The sequence below is a fragment of the Microcaecilia unicolor genome, chromosome 1 (assembly GCF_901765095.1).
Source record: "Microcaecilia unicolor chromosome 1, aMicUni1.1, whole genome shotgun sequence".
Classification (NCBI taxonomy): domain Eukaryota; kingdom Metazoa; phylum Chordata; class Amphibia; order Gymnophiona; family Siphonopidae; genus Microcaecilia; species Microcaecilia unicolor.
Genome location: NC_044031.1, coordinates 267,421,340 through 267,447,873, shown reverse-complemented (window position 1 = coordinate 267,447,873; position 26,534 = coordinate 267,421,340). Strand labels below are relative to the sequence as shown.

The 26,534-nt window shown below is 43.3% G+C and overlaps 1 protein-coding gene across 3 annotated transcripts in view; it reads right to left on the bottom strand.

Moving 5' to 3' along the window:
* The window catches only part of COL6A6 (collagen type VI alpha 6 chain), a 336,531-nt gene that overhangs the window by 188,296 nt on the left and 121,701 nt on the right, over window positions 1-26,534 (bottom strand). For all 3 annotated transcript variants that reach the window (XM_030206331.1, XM_030206323.1, XM_030206339.1), the window contains 3 exons: window positions 16,747-17,307; window positions 3,724-4,281; window positions 475-1,050 (listed from right to left, as the gene is read on the bottom strand). In XM_030206331.1, coding sequence (XP_030062191.1) covers window positions 475-1,050; window positions 3,724-4,281; window positions 16,747-17,307 — 1,695 coding nt within the window. The remainder of the gene's footprint in view (window positions 1-474; window positions 1,051-3,723; window positions 4,282-16,746; window positions 17,308-26,534) is intronic.

Below are 26,534 nucleotides of genomic sequence, written 5' to 3'. Positions count from 1 at the left end.
TTTTGAACCCAAAAATAAAGAATTCAGATGTCTTAAGGAAAGCCTGAGAACTGCATCTCTATCCATCTCTAATGCAAAGGTCACCAACAAAGTAGTCCTTTGCGTGACCACCTCCAAAGAAGATTCCAGAAAGGCCGTTAAGTTCATTGCATTCTGAGGGTCTAAGTTTTCTAGGGCTTGCCCAGTAATTTGAATATAATATGCCCTTGTAATTGGTGGCAATGAGTTCTCGGGCATTCCCAGAATATCAACAAGATATTTCTTAACCATCTGCACTAGAGAAAGAATAGGTGACTTCGGAAAATTAGTGTGTCTCTTTTAAGAACTAGAATAAGCTGAAAATACAGGACAAAACATTTCTTCAGCATATGATGACTGTATTACAGATCATAGATGTAAGGTCAGCTGAGCTGCATGTTACTACTAGTACTGTACTATATATGGTCTGAGCTCAACACCAGACCAAAGACTCACCTGGCTTTGATTCATTGCATATGACGTTAGTGATGTTTTCATGTAAACTTTCTAATCCAGTATAATTCTGCACAAAGAACCATCGATCAGGCTGCCCTGCGATCAGCTCAAGCTCTTCCTTCTTGGCCTCTCCTACTCCAACAGCAAAAACAATAATGTGTTCCTTCTTCAGAGACTGTGTTGCACTCGGGAGCCTGGGTTTATCGTCACGTGTAGTAGCACCATCAGTAATGAGCACAAGGATCTTAGTAACATCAGGACGACCACCATAGTCTGGACCAAACCTCTCCTGGGTATAAATCAGCGCCGTTGCCGTATATGTCAGTCCTTTTACTCGCTTCAAATTAAATATTGCTTGACGAATTTCAGCTTTTGTGGAGTAATTATTCAGCAGGAACTGCTGTTCAGCTCTGGAGCTATAGACAACAGCCCCAAACTGAACACGGTCTCTTCCTACCAGTGAATCATTGACCACAGCCTCCATGAATCTTTGCATAATCAGGAACTGTGCAGGTGTGATGCTAATAGAACCGTCCACTAAAAATATGATATCTGCCTCTTCTGTTCTTTTGCATGCTGTTAAAAATAAAAGCAAGAAAACAAAGTAGTTCACACCTTTTTTAGTTAGTACCTCAAAGTGTATACAAGTAGAGTGGGGATTTCACTGTTCCCAGAGGTTTTAGAATCTCTGGGGTCCTTTTACTAAGGTGCGCTGAAAAATGGCTTGTGGTAGTGTAGGCGCGGGTATTGGGCGCATGCCAATCCATTTTTCAGCGCACCTGTAAAAAAAACCCCTTTTAAAATTTTTGCCGAAAATGGACGTGTGGCAAAATCAAAATTGCCGCGTGTCCATTTTGGGTCTGAGACCTTACCGCCAGCCACTGACCTAGTGGTAAAATCTCACACAGAAATGACCTATGCGTGCCAAATGCCACTTGGCTTGCATAGCTGATGTGTGCCAGAAAACAAAAATATTTTTTCGGCCACGGGTAGTGGACGTGCGCCAAAAATGAAATTACCGCAAGGGCCACATGATAGCCATGCGATAACTCCATTTTGGCGGGCATTGGGTGCGCGTATATGCTTATGTGGCTTAGTAAAAGAGCCCCTCTGTTTGCACCTGAGGTAATGGAGGGTTAAGTGACTTGCCCAAGAACACAAGGAGGAGCAATGCAGTGGGATTTGAATCCTGGCTTCCATGGTTCTTAGCCCACTGCTCTAAACATTAGATTACTGGTACTCCTTCACTCCTATTCCCCTATCCCAAGTACAGGATCAAATAGATTTCGTACTAACTTGTAGCAAAGGTTTGCAGTTGCCATGTGGGAACTGCAAACCTTTACTGCAAGATAGTAAATGGGACCTTCCATCTGAAGAATTTTGTACATTTGTTCCAAACATGGATACTTCCAGAGACTGTGAACTGCAGGCACAGGAAATGCCAGCAATATTGTCTACATTAAAATGCCTCTGGCTCTTTATTGGATGGCGGTTTATGTTTTGAATCGAATTTTTGAAATAATCATTGGCCATAACAGTTTTAATTTCTGTGGAATGTAGAGTTCTAGCAGCCATATCAATTCAGGAGAAAATGAGAGTATTTGTGGCCTGTGAGCATTTTTAATACAGGGGCAGTGGAATATCTTTTTAGTTGAAGGAGCCAGACAAGCCAATCTCTAACCCTGCCCCCTGTGTTCATTTGTTGCTCATGCTGTGCTGGGCCATGGTTAGGCCATGCCCCTGTGGCCTACTCCATTCAGCTGCCTATGATATCTTTTGTTGGTCTTTTAATAAGGTATAACACTCTTGTAAGTGTCTTTGGGGAAAGTTATCAAAGTGCAGTTAAAGGCGATTTCTTACCGCACATTGATTTACACATGAGTCACTAATACGCAGTATTACAACACTGCAGGTTGCTGACTACTGTGGTAAATGAATAACACTGCTTGTGAGCTACTTCACAAGCACTGTTATTCCAGCAGCCCAGAGGTATCGGACCTCAAAGCCATGGCCCAATGTTCTCGGGTTGCATCTTAACGTGGCTGTGGTGTTGTCACCTTAACCCTCCGATCAACGCCCATACTCCCTAATAAGCACCCATTCCCTCCAATCAAGCCCCCACCCCCTATCATGACTCCCACCCCTGATCACATCCTGCCCCCCCTCAATCACAACCCAAACCCCAGATCTCAATACCTTACCTCCAAAGGTTCTCCCCCTTTCACCCAGGGGCCTACGGCACATATCGTGATCTAATGAGTCCCAGGACAGGAATAATCCCCAGACATTCCAGGCAAGAGTGATCCCCAGTCACTGTTGCCCATGCCAGTGCCGTCAACACGGCACCCCTAGCGGTAGTTTCGTGGTACTACTGCCAAGGGTCATGTTTCCATATACGAACACCATACTGGCAGATAACGCCATCAAGGGCAAAAGCACTAGACCACCAGCTATGTGCCCCCTGAAGTGTATGGTGAGGATGTGATTGGAGAGGTGGGGGAGCAGCTCCACGGCCCTTTTAAGATGTGACCAGGAGCAGGAGCCATAGCTTTGAGGCTTCTGGAATGGTAAAATATATTTTTCTTCATATAACATGACTTGCAGTGTTCACCACAAGTTGCATTATAGAATTTATATAGTAATTCTTGGTTATTACTGCATTATGGTATGCTAGTTTGGGTTAGTGCCCTTTAAAATGCATTAAGAGGCAAATAACGTGACTTAGAGTCTTAATGCTTCTTGATAAACCCCCCTCCCCCTCCTTTATCACTAAGGAGTCTTAGTGCTCTGTACATTTTCTGAACATTGTGGAGGTATAGAGCTGCATAGAGTTCATGTAAGATCTATAAGACAAGAGGACAGAGCTGTACTTTCAAAACTGATAGATTTTTTTCTACGACAGACAGATATATTTGACAGAATCAGTCATTTGTTTCTTTCACATTTTGTTTCCATCTCTTTATGGCACTCCCCTTGTATCCATAACAGAAATGTATACCATAAATGGCATTCCATGAATTCAAGATACACTAAACCCCTCACAAAGAGTGAGAGATGGCAAAAGTGTGAGGTTCATTTCTGTCAAAGTATGTGTACAACCTTTTAGAGCCACTACCCCCATAAAAAGCATGCTATTTGCAAATGTACAAAAGGTTGATGCTTACCGGGAAGGAAACCTGTAAATTGTGAAAAGCCGTTTTAAAAAAACTGCAAGAAGGCTTTCTGAATATAATTGAAAAAGTAACTTACGGTCTTTTGGGTTACAGATTTCAAAAAAAAGCTGCTTGTCCAAAAATGAAAGGGAATCAAAAGTTTCCTCAAAAAACACCTTTTCCTGCATGCCTGCAATCTCCAAAAGTTGAGTATAGTTTGCCTGAAGTATTCCGATGGCAAATATGGTGATGCCTTTGTTCCTAAGGGCTCGGGCAGGCTGTGCTACTTCATCTTGTGCTTCTCCATCTGTAATAACAATGAGGTACTGTTTTGTATTGGGTCTCCCCCCCTTTGATGGGTCAAAGTAAGAAGAGGCAAAATGTATGGCTTCCCCAGTCAGGGTTCCCTCATTCATCTGCCTCATATTGGTAATTGCGTACTGTATGTCGCCCTTTCTGTGGTATCTGTTCAGTGGAAACTCTTCTTGTGGATGTGAGCTAAACTGAATCACACCAATTTGAACACTGTTGGCCCCAATATCACTTTTCTTTACTAGCAAGTCCATAAACTGCTTCATCTTCTCAAAGTCATCAGGGTGGATGCTTCCAGAACTGTCAATCAGAAACATGATGTCTGCTTTCATGTTTTTGCAGGCTGAAATGAAAAGAACAAGAACAAGGAAGAGGAGATTAAGATATATTTATACAGCATTTGTTAAGCACTTAAACATGTGCATAAATATAACCAAGAAATTACATTCCAATCATTTCAATCAATGCTTGTATGCCAAAAAATTAGATCAGTATGGCTCACAATCTGGGGTTTGCCCTACTCTTTTGTTTGGAAATCTCTTCTGCCAACACTTTGGGAGGTGAAATTAGTCTTACCTGTTAATTTCCTTTCCTTTAGTCCTTCTAGACCAGTACAGACCAAAGGGTTATGTCCCCTTACCAGCAGATGAGAGGCAGAGAAATTTGAATATTTTGATGACATCATCACTATAAGGAATGGCGTAGCCTGGAACTATTTAATACACCAATGTTAAAGCCAGCAATAAAGAAGGCAACCAGAACAATTAAAGCCATTAAGAAGAAACAAAAAACACAAATGAAAGAAGGAACCCTGGCACCAAGACCAGGGCATTCTTTGATAGTAACCATGCTTTTCCAGTCCTACATATATAGATAAAGCCAGAAAATGAGCTTGGGAATGCTCAGACAGAAAGCTCAGGCAGCAGTGTACTGGGGAAGGGGGGGGGGGGTAGGGTTGGAAGAGTCTGGACTGCTCTAGCATGACTCAAGGCAAGGACATTAACAGGTAAGAATAATTTCACCTTCTTTATCATCCACCTACACCAGACCAATGGAATGTGTCAAAGCTCTATCACTCAGGGCCAGCAGGAAGGCATGGCTCCCTCTATAATTGCCCGGCCAAAGGCACTATCTCTCTCAACTGAAACATCAATCTTCTGGTGTTTCACGAAGGAGTGGAGTGATAACCATGTCACCGGTTTGCAGATATCTTTATAGGGAGGCTGTTTCATCCTCTGTTCATAAATCTGCTAGTGACACTGAATTCAAAGTCCTTCTGGGACCACCTTGTGGCTGGGATTGTATGGAGACTCAACTGCAGCATTGATCCATTGAGCAATGGTTGATTTAGCAGCTGCTTGCCCCTTACATAGGCTCCCAAACAGAACCAACAAATGGTCTGATTTTCTGAAACTGTTGGCAACTTCCAAGTAATAAAGAAGAAATCAATGGACAACTAACTTATAAAACACTCTTCCTGAACCTTCCTTCTTGTGCATTCTGAATGCTGAAAGAAGAACAAATTGATTCAAGTGAAAAGATAATAACACCTTGGGTATGAAGGGAGACCAAATCATTAAAGAAATGTAAGAAAGGATTCCAACACAAAAGGGCCTGCAAATCTCAGACCCATTGAGCTGAACACATTGCCACCAGGAAAAACTGTTTTCAGGGAAAGATCTTGCATTCAGGGGCGTCAAACTGAAAAAAGAGCAGGCTGACCCCGGAGGAGTGAGAGAGAGCTTTTTCATCTGCCAGATTTCTGTGCCTCTGTACTCCTGTGACTTGTATTGCCTCAGCTTTCCCTCTGTGTTATTACTAGCTACCTACCTTGGGACCATTGCTGGATCCACCCCCGGGTGACCTCACTCGAGGGCATCAAGCTGAAAAGGAGCAGACTGACACCGAAGGAGCAGACGCCTCCTCTGTTGCGAAAAAGAAGCATGACTAAGGAGCTCATTTGTGCACTCCTTAGTGTGCCGAGGATTGGACTGTCTGAATACTCTTGGTAGTGACTAGTTTTTTGTTTTGGTTTTTAATCTACATGGCTGGAGTTCCCATTCAAGTAGTGGCTGGTCATGGCAGATATGAACAATTGTACATAAGTACATAAGTAATGCCATACTGGGAAAAGACCAAGGGTCCATTGAGCCCAGCATCCTGTCCACGACAGCGGCCAATCCAGGCCAAGGGCACCTGGCAAGCTTCCCAAAAGTACAAACATTCTATACATGTTATTCCTGGAATTGTGGATTTTCCCCCAAGTCCATTTAGTATGGACTTGTCCTTTAGGATGCCGTCTAACCCCTTTTTAAACTCTGCCAAGCTAACCGCCTTCACCACATTCTCCGGCAATGAATTCCAGAATTTAATTATGCGTTGGGTGAAGAAATATTTTCTCTGATTTGTTTTAAATTTACCACACTGTAGTTTCATCGCATTCCCCCTAGTCCTAGTATTTTTGGAAAGCATGAACAGACGCTTCACATCCACCTGTTCCACTCCACTCATTATTTTATATGCCTCTATCATGTCTCCCCTCAGCCGTCTCTTCTCCAAGCTGAAAAGCCCTAGCCTCCTTAGTCTTTCTTCATAGGGAAGTCATCCCATCCTCGCTATCATTTTAGTCACCCTTCGCTGCACCTTTTCCAATTCTACTATATCTTTCTTGAGATGCGGCAACCAGAATTGAACACAATACTCAAGGTGCGGTCGCACCATGGAGCAGTACAACAGCATTATAACATCCTCTCACCTGTTTTCCATACCTTTCCTAATAATACCCAACATTCTATTCGCTTTCCTAGCCGCAGCAGCACACTGAGCAGAAGGTTTCAGTGTATTATCGACGACGACACCCAGATCCCTTTCTTGGTCCGTAACTCCTAACGTGGAACCTTGCATGACGTAGCTATAATTCGGGTTCTTTTTTCCCACATGCATCACCTTGCACTTGCTCACATTAAACGTCATCTGCCATTTAGCCACCCAGTCTCCCAGTCTTGTAAGGTCCTTCTGTAATTTTTCACAATCCTGTCGCAAGTTAACGACTTTGAATAGCTTTGTGTCATCAGCAAATTTAATTACCTCGCTAGTTACTCCCATCTCTAAATCATTTATAAATATATTAAAAAGCAGCGGTCCTAGCACAGACCCCTGAGGAACCCCACTAACTACCCTTCTCCATTGTGAATACTGCCCATTTAATCCCACTCTCTCTGTTTCCTATCCTTCAGCCAGTTTTTAATCCACAATAGGACATTTCCTCCTATCCCATAACCCTCCAATTTCCTCTGTAGCCTTTCATGAGGTACCTTGTCAAACACCTTTTGAAAATCCAGATACACAATATCAATCTTTCCCCTTTGTTCACATGTTTGTTTACTCCTTCAAAGAATTGAAGTAAATTGGTCCCCACACAAAAGCTGTGCTAACTTGGTCTCAGTAATCCATGTCCTGGCCGCTCGTATAGCTACTGGAGCATTTGCTTGGTCATTATTCTCGATGGAGAAGGATAGTTAGTGGGGTCCCTCAGGGGTCTGTGCTGGGACCGCTGCTTTTTAACATATTTATAAATGACCTTGAGATGGGAGTAACTAGTGAGGTAATTAAATTCACAGATGACACAAAGTTATCCAGGGTCGTCTCGTCGCAGGAGGAGTGTGAAAGATTGCAAGAAGACCTCATGAGACTGTTTAAAATTTATTGTGAACGGGAGATCTCGCGATGCTGTGAGCTGGAAGGACGCCTTGTGCTGTAGCTCCGGGAACCTCACTCCCGATCGCCCTTATATCGGCATTTCACAAGGTTGGGAAGATCGCCTTTCACCTCAGGAATTGACATAAACTATATGGACAGATATCTGAGACGCTCACCGGGTACGATGGCGCATAAAGCAATAAAAAAAGAGAAAAACAAAACCAGGAGCGAGAACAAGATGGCGGACACTGAGCTAGAACCAGAAGTGGGGTTTACAGAGGCGCAGTTAGCGCAAATCACCACAGCTTAATTCTGTATTTCTGTACTGTATATGTAGTTCATAAATATGGTTTCCCTTGCTCGGTCCTACACCTGTACAATATTTCCTGCTGTACAATTGCTGTGCTGTGTATACTGCTCTGTATTTGTGCTCAAATTGCCTGCTAATTAGCGTTAATAAACAATATTTTAAACTTAAATATATCCTATGTCTGTTCTTCATGCATAAATTATATATTTTCCGTGCATTTTGTGAGGGGTTGCCTTTGTTTACCATATTGTCATGCCCCTCACCTATTTTCCGTGGTCTCCAGCAGCATTCTGTGCTAGAAGAGTCTGATTTACTTCCTGGAAACTCTGCACTTCTTTTATAGCCCTGAAAGAGTGTGCTGACTGATGTCATCACTTCCTGTCTTGTGGTATATATGGAAGTTCCTGACTCTCTACCAGTGCCTTTGCAACGGGTCGCCTAGCCTGGTCTAGAGTGAGTTGCAGTGTTGTTTCAGTCAGTGTCCTCAGCCTTGTTCCAGTCCATGCCTTCTGCCTTGATCTAGCCTTGTTCCAGTCCGTGTCTTCAGTCTTATTCCAGCCTTGTTCCAGTCCGTGTCTTCAGTTTTGTTCCAGCCTTATTCCAGTTTGTGACTTCAAGCCTACTCCCTGGCCTTGATTCTGTCGGGCCAGTCCTAAAGCTCTCTTAAGAGCTACCCTCCTCCCTGACTTGTCAGGGCGCTCCGAAGGGCCATTTCAAGAGCTATTTCCTGGCCTAGTTCATCTCTGGCCAGCCCCCAAGGGCTCTTTTAAGAGCCATTCTCCGGTCTAGTATTTGCCAGGGCATGATTCGACTGCCGTCAGACGGGGCCCGACTAGGCTTGAGGTTAGGTAGGCAGCGTAAACCCATCTACAGCCCAAGGGCTCACCTACCTTGAGTCATGACACATGTTATCCGACTTTTCACTTATCTGACAATGGGCTGGTCCCGGTTACATCAAATAATCGAGACTCTACTGTACCTTACAATTTGTAAAATGTTGAACGATTACTTGCTTAAAACTCATTTAATAGACTAGATTTTTCTATTTAACTTCCCAGAAATGTTCTGGCATCTTGGAACTCTAGAGGATATAGCAGAATATAAGAACATATGACAGACATGCATTGACATACCATTGTAAGTAGCATACTATGCCATACTTTTTATTGTTATTTTAATATTTTTACTGCTGTAATTGCCTATTGCTCATGTTTGATTTATTCTTACTGTACACCACCTTGAGTGAATTCCCTCAAAAAGATGGTAAATAAACCCTAATAAATAAACAAACAAACAAACAAACAAACAAACAAACATGTGATTCCTATACGACTGATGATCTGAAGAATTTATGATTACCAACAGTTAACTCATATTGATTCCACTGAACATTGGAATTCCATATTATTGGATTCTTTGGACTGTGTGGCTCCTGTTAGGGAAGTAATCAGTAGATGTAAGAATGTGGCTCCTTGGTTTACCATACAACTAAAGGAACAGAAGAGTTTGTTGTGTAAATTTGAGCACCTAAGGCGTAAAATTTGGGTATTGATGAAAAGAAGCAATATTTGAATGCCTTGAATGAATATCAGAAAGCCAATTTTTGGATAGAAAAATACAATCTGCACCTTCTAGATCTCAAGAATTATTTTCCATTGTTGAAAAGTTAGTTCTACTGCCTCAACTTTTACCTCCGACTCTTCCATCATGCCTGGGGTTTGCTGATAAGTTTATGAGTAAAGTAGACACTATTGTTTTGTCATTAGATCATATTGAACTGCTGAAGATAGAATCCTCTGTTGATGACTCCTTAGAATGGGCAGAAGTTGTAGATGTCATCCCAAGTAAAGTAATTGAGATAGTTTAATGCACCCATCACTTTCAAATTATGTATATTTGCTTATCAAATCATATATTGCCTATCTCCATCTTATATGCAGAACTTCACCAAGCTGCCAAAACACAACACATCAAAATCTGCTGCAGACTTCCTCGTTCTCCACTTCCCAAATTGCAGTAAACTTCAATATAAAATAATTCATAATGCTGCATTCTCTTACCAATGTAGTAAGAGATAGAAGTCCCCAAGTGATTATGTCAAACAACTGACTATTTCATATTTCGTAAATTGCTAAAACTTCATTGACAAAAATAACTGATTCACTGCATAGACTTCAAGATGTACTGTTCTTGTTGATTCTACTGCATTCTATTTTGTCAATTACATTGCATTCATACAAGTTTCTGACAGTATATTTAATGTAACTTGAATATGTTGTCAATTGTTCTATTTGATTGTGAGCCACATTGAACCCGAACTTGTTTGGGATAATGTGGAGTACAAATGTCATAAATAAATAAATAAATCTATCTCTAAATAGTTCATCTAATAGCTTGAACATTTGCTGTACTGCTGTGATGAAATGTGCAATGACACTGCACTTTTGTGGCCTCTACTCAGAATAATTTTTTTTCATGAAAGACTGGTTCCCAAATGCCCTAAGCAGGAGGTAGTATGGCCCTTGTTAAAGGGTCCTTCATTAAATCCATCTAATACAGACAATTAAAGAACAGTATGTTTTTTTTTATCTCTTTTAGCTAAGGTTTTAGAGAAGCTTGTCCTTGAACAATTGCAAATTTTTCTTGACAATCTGTGGACGTCTGGATCAATTCCAGTTAGGCTTTACATACACATAACACCAAAACTTCTACAGTCTGTGCCATTCTCAGGGCACAGACCGTAGAAGTCTGCCCAGCATTGTTCTTGTACTAAACGTTCTGAAGCTAAAGTCAAAGCTCATTAAAATTTAAACTTCAGCCCATCCATATCTATTCAGTCACGAACTGGGCTTCCCAGCACTGGTTTTGTTTCCCAATTACCGGTGTTGCCACCCAATCTCTGCTAACATTCTGTGGATCCATTCCTTCTAAAAAGGATTCCTTTGTGTTTATCCCACGCATGTTTGAATTCCATTACTGATTTAATCTCCACCACCTCCTGAAGAAGGGCATTCCATGTATCCACCACCCTTTCCATGAAAAAAATACTTCCTGGCATTACTCCTTAGTCTGCCTCCCTTCAACCTCAATTCATGACATAGCCACTGCAAGCTAACCATCACCTCTCAAGAGCCAAGCCATAAGCCAAAAGGAGTCTGGATCATCCAGGATTACCAGTCCTGGTGCCATGGGAAGAAGGAAGGGTGGCACCATGAGAATATTGACTAGCTCTGCATACCAAGGGCTGTGCAGCCAGTCTGGAGCTATCAAAACCACTGGAAAGGGGTTCTTCATAACTCTGTGTACCACACAACAGATCAGCGGCCTTGGAGGAAAGCTATACAGCAGTTTCTGCCGATTCCAAAACTGGATCAATGCATCAATCCCCACTGCTCCTTTCCCTTTCCATCAACTGAAGAAGGTGGGGCATTTGGAATTTCAATATGCAACCATGAAATCAAGCAGGGCTACCTCGCAAGCAACCCCCACACTCCTGAAACCCCTTGCCTGTTAACATAAGCCACTGCCATGGCGTAGGCTGACAACACTTGCACCACCTTCTCTTCCAGCAGGTGAAGAAAATGAAGGAGATCCAAATGAATCACTCTTGCCTCTAGCTAATTGATCAACAAAGATACTTCTAGCTGAGACCAGTGCCTCTCAGCAACTTGATTCAGGCAATGACCCCCCCCCCCCCCAACAGGCTGGCATCTGTCATTACAACTACCCACTCTGGCGGGTCCAGGGAGACTCCCCATAGCAGGTGAGTCAACTGAGCCCAACAGAACATCTGGTGTTTGAGATGACTTGGGAAACAAAGCCTCACCATGAATTCCTGTAACTTGGGGTACCAAAGAGAGCATGTTGGACAGGTCTCATATGAGCCTTCACTCAGGGAACTACCTTTATGGTCACCACTATAGAGCCCAACAGTTACAAGTAATCTCAGGCCCACAGAGCTGGGAGAGAGAAGAACTGAGATGATTGATCTTGAAGCCTGACCCTTCTGTCTGGTGTGAGAAAGACCTTTCCAAATCTTGTGTTGAACAGGTGCTACAAAACCTGAGAAAGAACCAATTGACTCTTGACATAGTTCACCACCCAGCCAAATCTCTCTAGAAGCTAGATTACCCTTGCTGTTGCCAACCAAGAGTCCATTTCCTAGTCTGCTTGGACTAGCCAGTCATCTAAGTAAGTATGGATGCATCCAGATCCCTTCTTTGAGGAGGAAGGCTACCATGATGACCACGATGTTGGTCCAAGGCACCATAGTTAGCCCAAAGGTGAGAGCCCTGATTGAAAGTGGTGGCCCAGCACATAAAACCTTAGGAATCTTCTGTGCTGCTCTTGGATTGCTATGTGTAAGTATGCCCCTGAGAGACCTAGAGAAATAAGAATCTCCCCTGGTCTCACCAAGGCAATCACTACCTGAATGGTCTCTATGTAGAAATGGTGCACCCACAAAGAGACACTGACCCCCTTGAGGTCAAGAATGGGCCTGAAAGGTTTTCCTTTTTTGGGAACCCCAATGTAAATGGAGTAGTGGCCTTTTCCTTTTCCAAGGTGTATCCAGAGTTGATGACCTCCAGGATTCACTGATCCAAGGTCACCCAGGCCCACTCCTGGTGAAAGAGGCAGAATTGTCCACCCATGCATCTCTGGGGATCAGGTTCACATCCCCTCCTTGGACACCTCTACCGAAGTTGGCAACAAAGGGAAAATGACCACCATCCCTGTTTCTCTTCGCCCTCAAACTGCTGACTCCATTGAAACATCACCTCCACTGCCAAAGAGGAATCCTTATAGCTTCTGCCATCAACAGCTCCAGTTAATAACCACAGATCTAGACCCAGTAGACAGATGGCTGTAACTTGTCCTCCAGCAGCCACTGAGGATGAGTCTTACTGAGATCCTTAACCAACTTCTCCAATTCCTCACTAAACAGGGGCTGCCCCATAAAAGGGAGCTTGCTGAGGTGCATCTTAGACACTGCATCTTCAGACCAATTCTGTAGCCTCAATCAGTGCCAGGTCACCACCACTGCAGTGACAGAGACATCTGAAATCCTAATCAGGTCATAGAAAGAAGTGAAGGAGTAGCCTAACAGTTAGTGCTGAACTGTTAGTGCTGTGCCCTGAGAGCCAGAGGGACTGGGTTCAATCCTCACTACAGCTCCTTGTGACCATGGGCAAGTCATTTAACCCTCCATTGCCCTAGGTACAAAAAAAAATACCAGTATCTAATATATGTAAACCACTTTGATTGTACCAGAGATACTGGAAGGTGCTGCAGCCAGCAAAAAGGAGGGCTCTCACCACAAGCTGCCACCTGGATCCCTAATGAAAACGAAGGTTTGCTTGAGCAACTGCCCCACCTTCCTATCATGCATCTCCTTCAATGCCACCTCACCCTCCACAGGGACAGTGGTCTTTTTTATCACCTTGGAAATCAAGACATCTATCTAAGGAAATGCCAGGACCTTATCTAAGTCCTCCCACTTGCTTCATTAATACACACATATACTCCAAATAGGGAATTACATTCACAGGATTTGTCTAATTTAGTGATTCTGGGAGTTAGAGAAGCTCATTTAAATGCCATCCATCAGCAGACTTTTTTTGTGGTTGCCCTTGTTCTTTGGAATCAAATTCCTGTAACACTGAGAGCTGAACATTGTTTACAGCATTTTAAACACGTGTTAAAAGCTCACCTGTTTACATTAGCTTTACCTTCTACCTCTTTTGGGGTTAAAGAAAGGGGATGGGACTTGATATAACACCTTTCTGTGGTTACAATCAAAGTGGTTTACATATATACAGGTACTTATTTTGTACCTGGGGCAGTGGAGGGTTAAGTGACTTGTCTGGAGTCACAAGGAGCTGTAGTGGGACTCAAACCCAGTTCCCCAGGACCAGAGCCCACTACACTAACCATTAGGCTACTCCTCCACTCCATATTGTGTATTGGGAGCGAGCCTTGTGTGTTGTGTGCTTTCCTAGCTTATTGTAGTTTTTTTACCTGCTCTTGTTTTATTATTATGATTGTATTGTAAACTGCTTTGATATTGTAATATATAATACAGTCTATCAAGTTCAATATACTATAAACTCCCAGGGCAGCAAATATTGCCTGCCCATCATTTTGATTCCCTTGAGCATCAAATCAGAGGCTTCTCACTCCACAACGGCAATCTTAGACAAGGCCACATGGAGGAGAAAGGTGGTGGAAGAGATAGAACCGTCCACCTACCTGCAGCTGGAGGGGGGGAGTGGGCCCACATTTCCTCATTGGGGATCTCTACCCAAAGGTGTCAAAATGACTTCTAGGATCAGGTCCCCATTGGTAACTTCTGGTGGGGATGCTCCTGGAGTATTTATCTCTACCTACAACATTTGTTCAGTGAGAGAAGGAAGCTCCTCTCTACGGAAGAATCTAACCGCAAGGAACTCATCCTCTTCCTCCTCAGAAGAAAGCTCCCCTAGCTCAGGGGAACTTCCTTCCAAATAATGAGAACCAGCATTCTCAAGGGCCTTCCTAGCCTCCTCCCATGTGGAGGTAAATAATATAGGGCCCTGACCCTCAGGCATTGTGTCACTGCAGTGCATGGCCTGCTGAAGGCCACTAGCCCCTAGGAAAAGGGAACTCAACCCCTTAACTGACTGCATAAAAATCTGCAGAGACTGCTGGCTCCATCAAAACCCTTGAAGCCCTTCCAGGGCTGCCAGGATGCCCTTGGAGAGGGCCTGGACCAAAGAGAAACCCAGCTTCACTTGGGGGTACCCCAGCTACTGAAAGATGCTGAACATCTTAGACCAAATTCTAACCTACTGAAGGCAAATATTTCTTCTTCCTCAGCTTATTTTCTGCATCCTAACAGACTTACACATACAAATAAAGTTTCTTACCTAGTTCTCTGAAAATGTTCCAAAGGGAGCCAAGTGAAGCATACTAGTTTCTCCATTTCAAAATAAAATCCAATTTCATTTGGCCAAAATAAAAATGTCTACAGAGCAAACTAAAATTTAAAATGCAGTTATGATGTATGTGCTACTAATTAGGTTTCTACCAGTTACTTGTGACCTGGATTGGCCACTGTTGGAAGCAGGATACTGGGCTAGATATTCTTATGTTATATCATTTACTCAGATTCCCCAAGCTTTATTTCTGATCCCTTCTATCAGCTTTTCAAATACCAGAGACTGAATATCCAAAGAGATCTAACAAGGTATCTTGAATTTAAAAAAATACAAAAGTGGTTATTTTAGATACTAATACAAAACTTGCAGAGGAAATCTTTAGGAGAGCCAGGGATTATAGAGCTGAGCAGTTGGTTTGGATGGATAGACTGGATAGGCCGTATGGTCTTTCTTGCCATCACATTCTGCTTCTATCTAAAAATAAACTGCTAAACCCACAGGAAATGCCAGCAATATCATGTATACTAAAATGGCTCCAACTCTTTTATCAGATTATGGTTTATGTTTTGCCTGGCAAACATCCGAGTTTATGATTCATAGGTCTTGGAAACTTGAAAGCAGTTCAGTGTTGATAACAATTAGGAGAAATCCTTGACTCTTCCACTATTTATCTCTACCTCAGTCTTCCCAAATTGTAACAACCTCAATATTTGTATTTATGTATTTATTTATTGCATTTGTATCCCGCATTTTCCCACCTTATGGTAGGTTCAGTGTGGCTTACAAGGAAGCAAAGTTAACAGTTACAGGATACTAGACAGGTTCACATTTAGAATAGACCAGAGCAAGTCAGAGGGATTGTGTCTCGGAGAGGTAGGGGTTAGGTTACTTCCTAGGGGATTCAGAGGGATTGTAGGACTATTGTTGATGCATTACAGAAGAGAGTTCAGTAGGAACACAACCAGCAGAGCTACAAAAGAGCCCTTGGGTTTCTGGAGAAATCTAGAGATGACTTTATGTAGATCATCTTTATTGTTTATTGTACTGTTTTTCTTATCGATGAATGTAAGTCACATTGAACTGAAGCTATTTCATATAACGTGGGATATAAGTGTCAATAAATGAAAATGAAATGACATGTAGATAGGGTCTCACCCCACATTACCAGAGTGCTTAAATGGAGACGCCCTGTTGTAGAATTGACCCATAGGATTAGATTCTACATATAATGCCTAAAGAATTAGAGTTGAAACGAAATACGCCTAGGCATGGTTTATAGTCCGCGTGACTAAATTTAGTCACAGGCAGTTATGCCAAGTAAAGCTTGGTGTAAATGCCAATGCCTAAATTATGTATTCTATAACCACGTGCATAGATTTTAGAAATGCATACAACCTGCCCATTCCACACCCCCATTTCAAGTATGCAACTTAGAATTTACACACATCACGTTACAGAACACGCTTAGACAATTCTGCGTGTAAATTCTAATGAATGCCAATTAGTGTCAATAATTGCTTGTTAAGTGGCAAATATCAGCACTGACTGGCTTGTTAACTAATTGAGTGCGCAAATTCAGAATATGACTGAATTTGTGTGTGCAACTTAAGTCACACTATATAGAATCCGGGGGATATTGGCTCCTGTTCCTTTTATGAGCTCTAAATCCAACCACCAGATGTCACCTTTATTGATGACCATAATTCTGCAGCTTCCCCAACCCCAACTGACCTGGGTGCAGCATTCTTATTTTAACATTATTCCTTTTCTCCTTTAAACAGGCAGTTCATTGCAGCACATAAAGCAACATTTCTTCTTAAGAAAGGGACTGCTGAAATATTTTATAGATACTGATATAATTAATATAGCAAAAATCTCATACCCTCTGGTAAGCAAATATCCTGAGCTAATTCATGTTTGATCAGCTTCAGGGAATCAAAGTTATCCACAAAAAAAGTTCTGGCATCGGAACCTGCCATCTCTCTTAGCTCCTTTTCAACTGCATTGTGGACACCAATAGCATATATAGTGATGCCTTCGTCTCTCAGTTCTGCTGCTGGCTCAGCTACTTGGTCGTGAGAGTCGCCATCTGTAATCACCACCAGGGACTGGGGAACTTTACTGGGACGATCACTGGCAGCTTTAGCAAAAAGATTTTTCATGGACCTTAAAGCATCTCCAGTATAGGTATCACCTATCAATTGCTTAATGTTGCTAATTGCTAGCAGTAATTGTTTTTCAGTGTTGTATTCTCCAATGGTGAACTCAATTCGAGGTGCATTTGAGTACTGGACCACCCCAAAACGAACTCTATCGGCACCAATTTGGAACACCTTGATCATTTCATCCATGAATGTTTTCATTTCCTTGAAATCGTTTGCGTGTATGCTGCTCGATCCATCAATTAGAAAATAAATATCTGCTTCTTCTGTGTTTACACAACCTGGGGAAGAAAGAATAAGCACAATTCATTATCATAAAAAAGCTACAGGGATCTATTTACTATGTTTATATTTATGTTTATTGCAAGAGTAGAGACAGGGTTCCACTCTATGAAGATAGCAGAGACTTCAAGTGGACTTTAACTTGTCAATATACCACAGTTTCTGGAACAAGAGGAGAATTCTACTGATCAGTGATGTAATGGTGGGAGGAGACCCCACTCGGAGCGAGAATGTATCTAAAACCCCAGTCCTGTTTGAATTACATTGTCTTTGGCTCCTGCTCTTCAGTCATTGTACCATATATTAAAAGGGACTCTGGCTAGCCAAGCCATTGTACTTGGAGAAGCAAGGAGTGGAGAACAGAGGATGTGGCACTAGCCTTCAGATGTGGGCTAGAAAAGGGAACCAGCCCACCACCATTTTTCAGAGGAGGATAAAGGAAGAATGTGCAGAAGTTCCAATTCTGAGGAGCCAGAAGGGAACAGGAAGAAATCCCTAGGATCTACAGAACTGCTACTAACCATTTCTATAACACTGCTAGGTGTAGCAGCACTGTACACATTATATGCAGGTACTTCCTCTGTCTCTAGAGGGCTCACAATCTAAGTTTTTGTACCTGGGGAAATGGAGGTTTAAGTGGCTTGCCCAAGATTACAAGGAGCTGCAGTGGGAATTGAACCCAGGTCACCAGGATCTAAGTCCATTGCACTAACCATTAAGCTACTCCTCTCAACTAGGAAGCACTGCCCAAGCAAAGAGAAATGCCTGAAGTCCAGATTTAAACTTAGTAAAGGAGGATTAAGCTTGAAGATACCTAGGAAGTGAATTCCACTAAAGAAGAGCAAGTAATAAAATGCTGAGTTCCGAGTGTAACAACACAGAGAGGGTCCAAAGTACAGAACAAAGTCCTGTTTCTGAAGGCTCTTGGTGCTTTTTGCTGTATCTTGAGTTTCGAGTGTAATCAAGGCATGTACTGTCAGGAGGTGGAATGTAAAGAAATATGTCATTCTGAGATCACAATGATTGTGAGGGAGAGTGGGGAATAGGAACAATAAAAAAGTAGTGCTGGTAAACCAGTATGCATGGCCTTAAAGGCAAGGATCAAGATTTTGAAGTTGATTTTGAAATTGGTCAGTATATTTTCAATAACATAACAACCTGGTAGTGGTGTTTTGAATAATCTGAAGTCATCTGAGGGCAAGTTGGCAAATTCTATTATAAAGAGAGCTTTAATAGTTTAGAGGGCTGATAATAAGTGTGTGAATAAGGATAAATATGGTATCTCTATCTAACAAGGGTCTGATCGTATTTTGCGAAGGGTGTATAAGCAGGATTTTAACACTGCAGAAATCTGAGACTCAGAAGACAGTTCATTGTCCAAAATCATGCCCATGATCTTACGTTATGTGGCAAGGTGATCAACTGGATGTCTAACTGGGGAAAGAAATGGTGAGAAGAGAATCATGGTGCAAAATCCACATTGCCTGGCACTTTTGGAGATTGAGCTTAACATGGCCAAGTTGGGACAAACAATGATCTAAAGGTGCAAGATCAGGCATGTTTGGTTTAACATAAAGTAAGAGCTGAACATCATCAGTGAACAGAAATGGGCTACCACCAAAAGACTGAACTAATGTGGCCAAAAGGCTAAGAAGCAGATTGAAAAAGATTAGTGCTAGGATCAAGACTCTCTCATTCTCCCTGTCTCCTCAGCTCGAAACCTTGGGGTCATCTTTGACTCTTCTCTCTCCTTCTCTGCTCATATCCAGCAGACCGCCAAGACCTGTCGTTTCTTTCTTTACAACATCCGTAAAATCCGCCCCTTTCTTTCCGAGCACTCTACCAAAACCCTCGTCCACACCCTTGTCACCTCTCGTTTAGACTACTGCAATCTGCTTCTTGCTGGCCTCCCACTTAGTCACCTCTCCCCTCTCCAGTCGGTTCAAAACTCTGCTGCCCGTCTCATCTTCCGCCAGGGTCGCTTTACTCATACTACCCCTCTCCTCAAGACCCTTCACTGGCTCCCTATCCGTTTTCGCATCCTGTTCAAACTTCTTCTACTAACCTATAAATGTATTCACTCTGGTGCTCCACAGTATCTCTCCACACTCGTCCTTCCCTACACCCCTTCCCGTGCACTCCGCTCCATGAATAAATCCTTCTTATCTGTTCCCTTCTCCACTACTGCCAACTCCAGACTTCGATCCTTCTGTCTCGCTGCACCCTACGCCTGGAATAAACTTCCTGAGCCCCTACGTCTTGCCCCATCCTTGGCCACCTTTAAATCTAGACTGAAAGCCCACCTCTTTAACATTGCTTTTGACTCGTAACCACTTGTAACCACTCGCCTCCACCTACCCTCCTCTCTTCCTTCCCGTTCACATTAATTGATTTGATTACTTTATTTTTTGTCTATTAGATTGTAAGCTCTTTGAGCAGGGACTGTCTTTCTTCTATGTTTGTGCAGCGCTGCGTATGCCTTGTAGCGCTATAGAAATGCTAAATAGTAGTAGTAGTAGGGATACCAAGAGTGAGTGGGTAGGAAGAAGAGAAATAGGTATTAACACTGACTATGAATGATCAGGAAGTCAGAAACGGCATAAGTCAACTAAGTACAGTGCTGTTTAACCTCAATCTGCCTGTCTAGAGAGTAACAACTGATGGTTTACCATATCAAAATGTGAGATAAGTGAGACAATAAGAGAAGACATATCTGAGCCAAGATGTTGTCTAATCTTGCTAGGTAGCCATAAAGGTATCAGTGCTGTAGTGTTATCAAAAACCAAATCAATCAGGATGAAGAGCATTAGTTTTATCAAGAAAAAAACAAAACTGAAGCATACTACCTTCTCCAAGATTTTAGAAATGAAGGGAGTATTGGATACTGAAAGATAGGTACTAACAGTAAACTTGGATGCTGGTTTAACAGCTCATGGGCACCTACCAGTCAGCACAGATTAAAAATCTAATGTGTAAGCAGGGGCATAGCCAGACCTGACATTTTGGGGGGACCCAGAGTTAACATGGGGAGGCACTAGGCATCTAGGTGTAAGCAGTGCTTGGTATACTCCTAAATAATGCCCTAGAGTGCACTTGATAATGGATTTCTAAGTAAACAGTATGTCCTGCATCAACATAAGCCAAATGCACACATATGGAAACCTAGGAAGCACTGACATTTTTAAATAAATTATCTGGGTACCCAAGAAAAGTTAAAAACTTGTGGAACAACAGTGAACTGTATTTTCAAAGTACTTAGACTAACAAAGTTGCATTTTCAAAGCACTTAAACTTAAAAAGTTAGGTATATTTTCGAAGCATTTAGATTTACAAAGTTCCATAAGTTATTATGTAACTTTATAAGTCTAAGTGCTTTGAAAATGAGCTCCACTATAGCAACCTATGGAACTTTGTAAATCTAAGTGCTGTGGAGGGGCATTTTCGATAAGACATCTAAGTCTGAATTTGGACGTTTAAAAAAAAGTCCAAATTCAGAACAGGAAAGAAGGTCATTTACAACAAAAAAAGATCTATCTTTCCCTTTTGAAAATACTGTTTAGAAAAATGTTTTGTGAGTTGGACGTTTTTTATTTTTTGGTCCATTTTCAAACAAAAAACGTCCAAATGCAAAACATCCAAAATAGAGGCGGAAGGCTTAATGGTTAGTGCAGTGAGCTTTGAGCCTGGCAACATGGGTTTGATTCCCACTGCAGCTCCTTGTGACTTTGGGCAAGTTAAGTTCACAAGGGGCATTTTTGGATATGACTTCTAAGTCTGAATTTGAGCGTTCTTTGTAAAACGTCCAAAATCAGAACAGGAAAGAAGGTCATTGTCTACAAAAAAATATATATATATCTTTTCCTTTTGAAAATGCTGTTTGGAAAAACGTTTTGTGATTTGCACATTGTATTTTTTGGTCCATTTTCAACCAAAATAATGTCCAAATGCAAAACGTGCAAAATACACAAGAAAATTCACAATACAGTGAAATCTATTCACATGTTCTAAGTGTGGTAAAAGCTTTGGTTGTAATGTAAATCTCAAAGTGCATCAGAGAGTCCACACGGGAGAGAAACCATTTGCATAAATAGAGTGAGGTAAAAGCTTTGGTCAGAAGGTAAATCTCACAATGCACCAGAGAATACACACAGGGATGAAACCATTTATATGCACTGAGGAGGTAAAAGCTTCAGTTGCATTGGGACAGATAATTAGGGAATGTACACTCTTGCTATGAAGTATGGAGAAATAGTACTCTGGTATTTAGATATATGTAATGAAACCTCCTTTTTATCTATAGATCTGAGTTCAAAAACTAACCAGCTTATAATCGAAAGAGAAAAACGCCTATATTTCGACCCAAATCGGGAGATGGGCGTTTTTCTCGCAAAGGCGCCCAAATCAGTATAATCGAAAGCCGATTTTGGGCGTTTCCAACTGCACTCCGTCGCGGAAACAAATAGAGTTGACGGGGGTGTGTCGGAGGTGTGGTGGAGGCGGGACTGGGGCGTGGTTATCAGCCGAGGAGAGATGGGCGTCTCTAGCTGATAATCGAAAAAAAGGCGTTTTTACCGCAATTTTGCGTCACTTTTTTGGACCCTTTCTTTCCAAGAACAAGTCCCAAAAAAGTGCCTCAACTGACCAGATGACCACTGGAGGGAATCGGGGATGACCTCCCCGGACTCCCCCAGTGGTCACTAACCCCCTCCCACCAAAAAAAAACCACTTTAAAAACTTTTTTCCAGCCTGTATGCCAGCCTCACATTCCGTACCCACCTCCATGACAGCAGAATGTGTTCTATCCTCTGACAGCCTTTCCCTGGTTCTGATGTGGCTCTCGGGTGAGTGGGACACCTTTTCTGGTATGCGCACTACAGAGTCACATCAGCAATGCATTGTGGTGGGGGTAGGGTATTGGGCTCCGTGATTCCACTAGCTTGTGGCAAATGCTCACGATGTTGGTAGTTGGTAGGCTCTACTCCCATAGTGCTTTTCCCCCTGCTTACTGGGTCAGAGTGTGCCCTGTTTTGTTTCCGGTAGTCCATGAGGTAGTGGCCATTTTTGTACCAGTTTTAGCTCCCTTTCACGTGTTAGCCACGTTACAGAACTTAGTTCTTACCTTGAATGTGGCTGAAAGTGGGCATTGTACACCATTCTGCCAGCTCTGACCTACTGCTCATCTCAGTACCATGGAGACTGTTTGCCAGTGGGGCACAACCTCTGATCTGCAGTTAACTGTGAGTAAACGTGCTTATTCCAATAAAGGACGTTTTCGGAGAGATTAGTCTTCAGGTGTCAACTGGTGTGCCAAGGTTATTTAGCAGCAACAAGTCCTAGAGGCCTGCATGTATGCAGGTCCCTGGAGCACTTTTAGTGGGTACCGCAGTGCACTTCAGCCAGGTGGACCCAGGCCCATCCCCTCCCTACCTATAACACTTGTGCTGGTAAATGGGAGGTCTCCAAAACCCACTGTACCCCCATGTAGGTGCCCCCTTCACCCCTAAGAGCTATGGTAGTGTTGTACATTTGTGGTTGGTGGGTTTTGGGGGAGGGGGTTGGGGGCTCAGCACCCGTGGTAAGGGAGCTATGCATGTGGGAGCTGTTTCTGAAGTCCACCACACTGACCTCTAGGGTGCCCAGTTGGTGTCCTGGCATATCAGGGGGGCGAGTGTACTACGAATCGTGGCCCCTCCCACGACCAAATGGCTCGGATTAGGACATTTTTGAGCTGGGCGTTTTTTTCCCATTATCGCTAAAAAAAACAAACGCCCAGCTCAAAAACGTCCATTTTTTAAAAAATACGGTCTGTCCCATCTCTTCACATACCCGTTTCCGGACATAGACGCCCATGGAGATGGGCGTTCGCGTTCGATTATGCCCCTCTAAATCTACTAATAAACAATAGTCACAAGGCCCAGATGTTATAAAAAAAAATAGAAAGCTTGGCATCAGGTAGAATAGTGAAAAAGTGACATCCCAGGAAAACAACAGGGCATCCTTGGGGGCACTAAGGTGGACTTTATAAAATGCTCCCAGGTGCACATCTCACCATTGCTCCCTTACTTTGTCTGCTGAGCCCACCCAAACCCACCACCCTCAACTGTACACCACTACCATAGCCCTTACAGGTGAAAGGAGCACCAATATGTGGGTACAGTGGGTTTCTGGTAGGTTTTGGAGGGCTCACAGTTTCATCCACAAGTGTAACAAGTAAGGGGAGGTAGAAGCCTGGGTCCACCTGTCTGCAGTGTACTGTACCCACCACTAGACTACTTCAGGGACCTGCATGCTATTCTAATGGACCTGAGTATAACGTCAGATGCTGGCATAGAGGTTGGCAAGTAATATTTTTAATCACATTTTGGGGGGGGGGGCGTTAGTGACCACTGGGGGAGTAAGAGCACCTTTTTGTGTGGCGTGGAGGAGTAGCCTAGTGGTTAGTGCAGTGGACTTTGATCCTGGGTTAGTGGGTTAATTCCTACTACAGCTATCTATATATATAAAACTCACCCTCAACGTTCTATTTGCACTGACGTCACTGAAGCCAGGTTCGTAAGTTCGAAGCTCTGAAGCCACAGAAAATCACAGTCTGTGGGCCCCACCCTCGCGTCAAACGTTATGACGTTGAGGGCGGAGCACATTCTCAGCTCCAACGTTGTACTGCACTGTACCTCTGCTCCGCCCTCGCGTCAAAACGCGATGACGTCGAGGGCGGAGCACACGGGGGGCGTGCCAAAAGGGCCAGGGTCACACATTTGCACGGAGGCTGCAGGGGGGCCGGCGACACACGGAAACACAAAGGGACGGAGGAGAGCCTTGCTAGCGCCCGTTTCATTGCGATTTGAAATGGGCCTTCTTTACTAGTTTGTTATAAAAACAGGTCTAGCTCAAAACATCTAAGCTTTAGTCCTGGACATTTTTGTTTTGTTCCATTATGGCTGAAAAATGTGTAAGTCTTAAGTCCCGCCTTGAACACACCCCTAGCACACCCCCTTGAGATTTAGATGCACTTCTGATGGACTTCAGAGAAAAATGTCTACTAAGAGTTTTTGAAAATACTTATTTGGACGTTTTTGTGAGAAAAACCTCCAAATGCAGACTTATGTCATTTTTTGGACGTTTTTCTCTTTTGAAAATGAGTCTGTTAGTAACCTATGGAACTTTAAGTGCTTTGAAAATGAGCCCCAGTGACTCCAATCAACTTATCAGTGGAACATAACCACAGAGGCTTGGTATGGTCGCATTTTCAATATAGTAATACTAGAGCCCAGCTAAGGAACAGGTTATTTTGAGTTAGTCTTCACTGGACCAAACTTGCTTTCCTTGTGCCATCACCTTCCAGCTGGATAGGCAGTGTCTTAAAAAGTGGAGAATAAAGGATTTTTTTTTTTACATTTATATCCCACATTGTCCTAAGCAACCTTAGGTTCAATGTGGCTTACATTTGAAAATATGGAGAGATATCATGGGAGCATTATATGCAAATCTCTTTCATACATATTCATTGTGGATATCCTGAAAACCTGACTGGCAAGGGGTACTCCAGGACCGGACTTGGGAAACAATGCCCTAAGGCATTGCTGGTGGGCTGAAGTGTTTCAGAGCCTGTGCAACCCTAGCACTGCCCTGTGGTAGGGGACGGCTAAAGCTGGGTATTATGGCCATTAACACTGGTGTTTTCCAGAGATGCCATCTCCTAAGTGGCATCTCTGTGCTAACTATGGCCTAACAGGTGTTGCCTACATTCATGACCTTTTTATCTCTCATACTCTTCATCTTCTTGCTCTAAATCAGACTTGGCTTTTCCCTGAAGACTCTGCTTCAGTTTCTGCCCTCTGTCATGAAGGTAACCTTTTCTCCCATACACCTTGCCCTGTTGGCTGCAATGGTGTTGTTGGGCTGCTACTCTCCCCTTCTTGTATGTTTCAACCTCTTCCTCTAGCTCAGTCTCACTGATTTTCTTTCTTTGAAATCCATTCCATCCACTCTAAGACTGGACGGAAAACACTGCATTAGGGGACTATGTGGTGAGGGAACCAGGAACACGGAGGTGACACACATATGCTGACAAATTCTCAAGTCTATAGACATGACTACATATGGTACCAAAGCTGCCAACTGGCATCTACCCAGGCCCCTCCCCCTCCATAAATACATTATGTAGATGGAGATGCCATGACACATGGCAGCAACATGATTGTCTTCAATGATCCTGGACCCAGCCCTTGTAGTATGGACCCACAGCTTTGTAGATACTTCAGTAGTATCGCAGGACTGTCACTAGAGGTCATGGCAGCCATTTTGAAGTGGGATCTACGATGACAGGAGCAAATGGGCATCACTCCTGTCTTTTCTCCGCTAGATCACTAGGAATTGGAAAGTAGGCCCGGGGAGGAGAGCCTGCAAAGAGTGGGGGATCCTTGTTAGAGGGCCAGATACTGTTCTGGGGAGTGGGAGGGAGGAGAATCAGAATTGGGGGGATGGGAGGGAAGGAGAGGGCTTCAGAACTGGGTGGAGGGTCAGATGCTCTTCTGTGCAGGGGAGGGGGGAAGGAGGGGATAGGAGTCGAGAAGGAGGTCAGATACTCTTTTGAGGAGGTGAGAAGGGGAAAGCAATGCTCTTTTGGGGGGATTGGGTGGAAGCAGTGGTGTAGCCACAGGTGGACTTGGGTGGGCCATGGCCCACCCATTTATGGCTCAGGCCCACCCAACAGTAGCGCATGTTTAGTGGTAACTGGTGGAAATCCCAAGCTCTGCCAGCTGAAGATTTCCCCCTGATGGTAACAAAAACGCTACTCTCCACGACACCAGCACCTGCGCATGCTTAGTTTTCAGTGCAATACTGCTGCCAAGGTGAAAAGAAGCGTTTTCCCACCAGCTGAGATTTTTTTTTTTTTGGAGGGGGGGAGAACACTTGGTGCCCACCCAATTCTTGCCTAGGCCCGCCCAAAATCTGTTGTCTGGCTACGCCCCTGGGTGGAAGGGGAGATCATAGCATTTCAGGCTGCTACCTGAGCTATGCAAGTGCTGGCCAATATTCAGTGCCAGCACCTGCATAGCTAACCAACTCCTCCCTGACTTTGCACTCGGAATGTCTCTCTTGTGCCCGGAGTTTGGATGGCTGGTTAGTGCCGATATTCAGCAGCACTGCCTGGTTAAGTGCCACTGAATATTGGCAGGTGGCTGGCTGAGCACTGAAGGGGCAGGAATTATTCCTGCTCACTTAA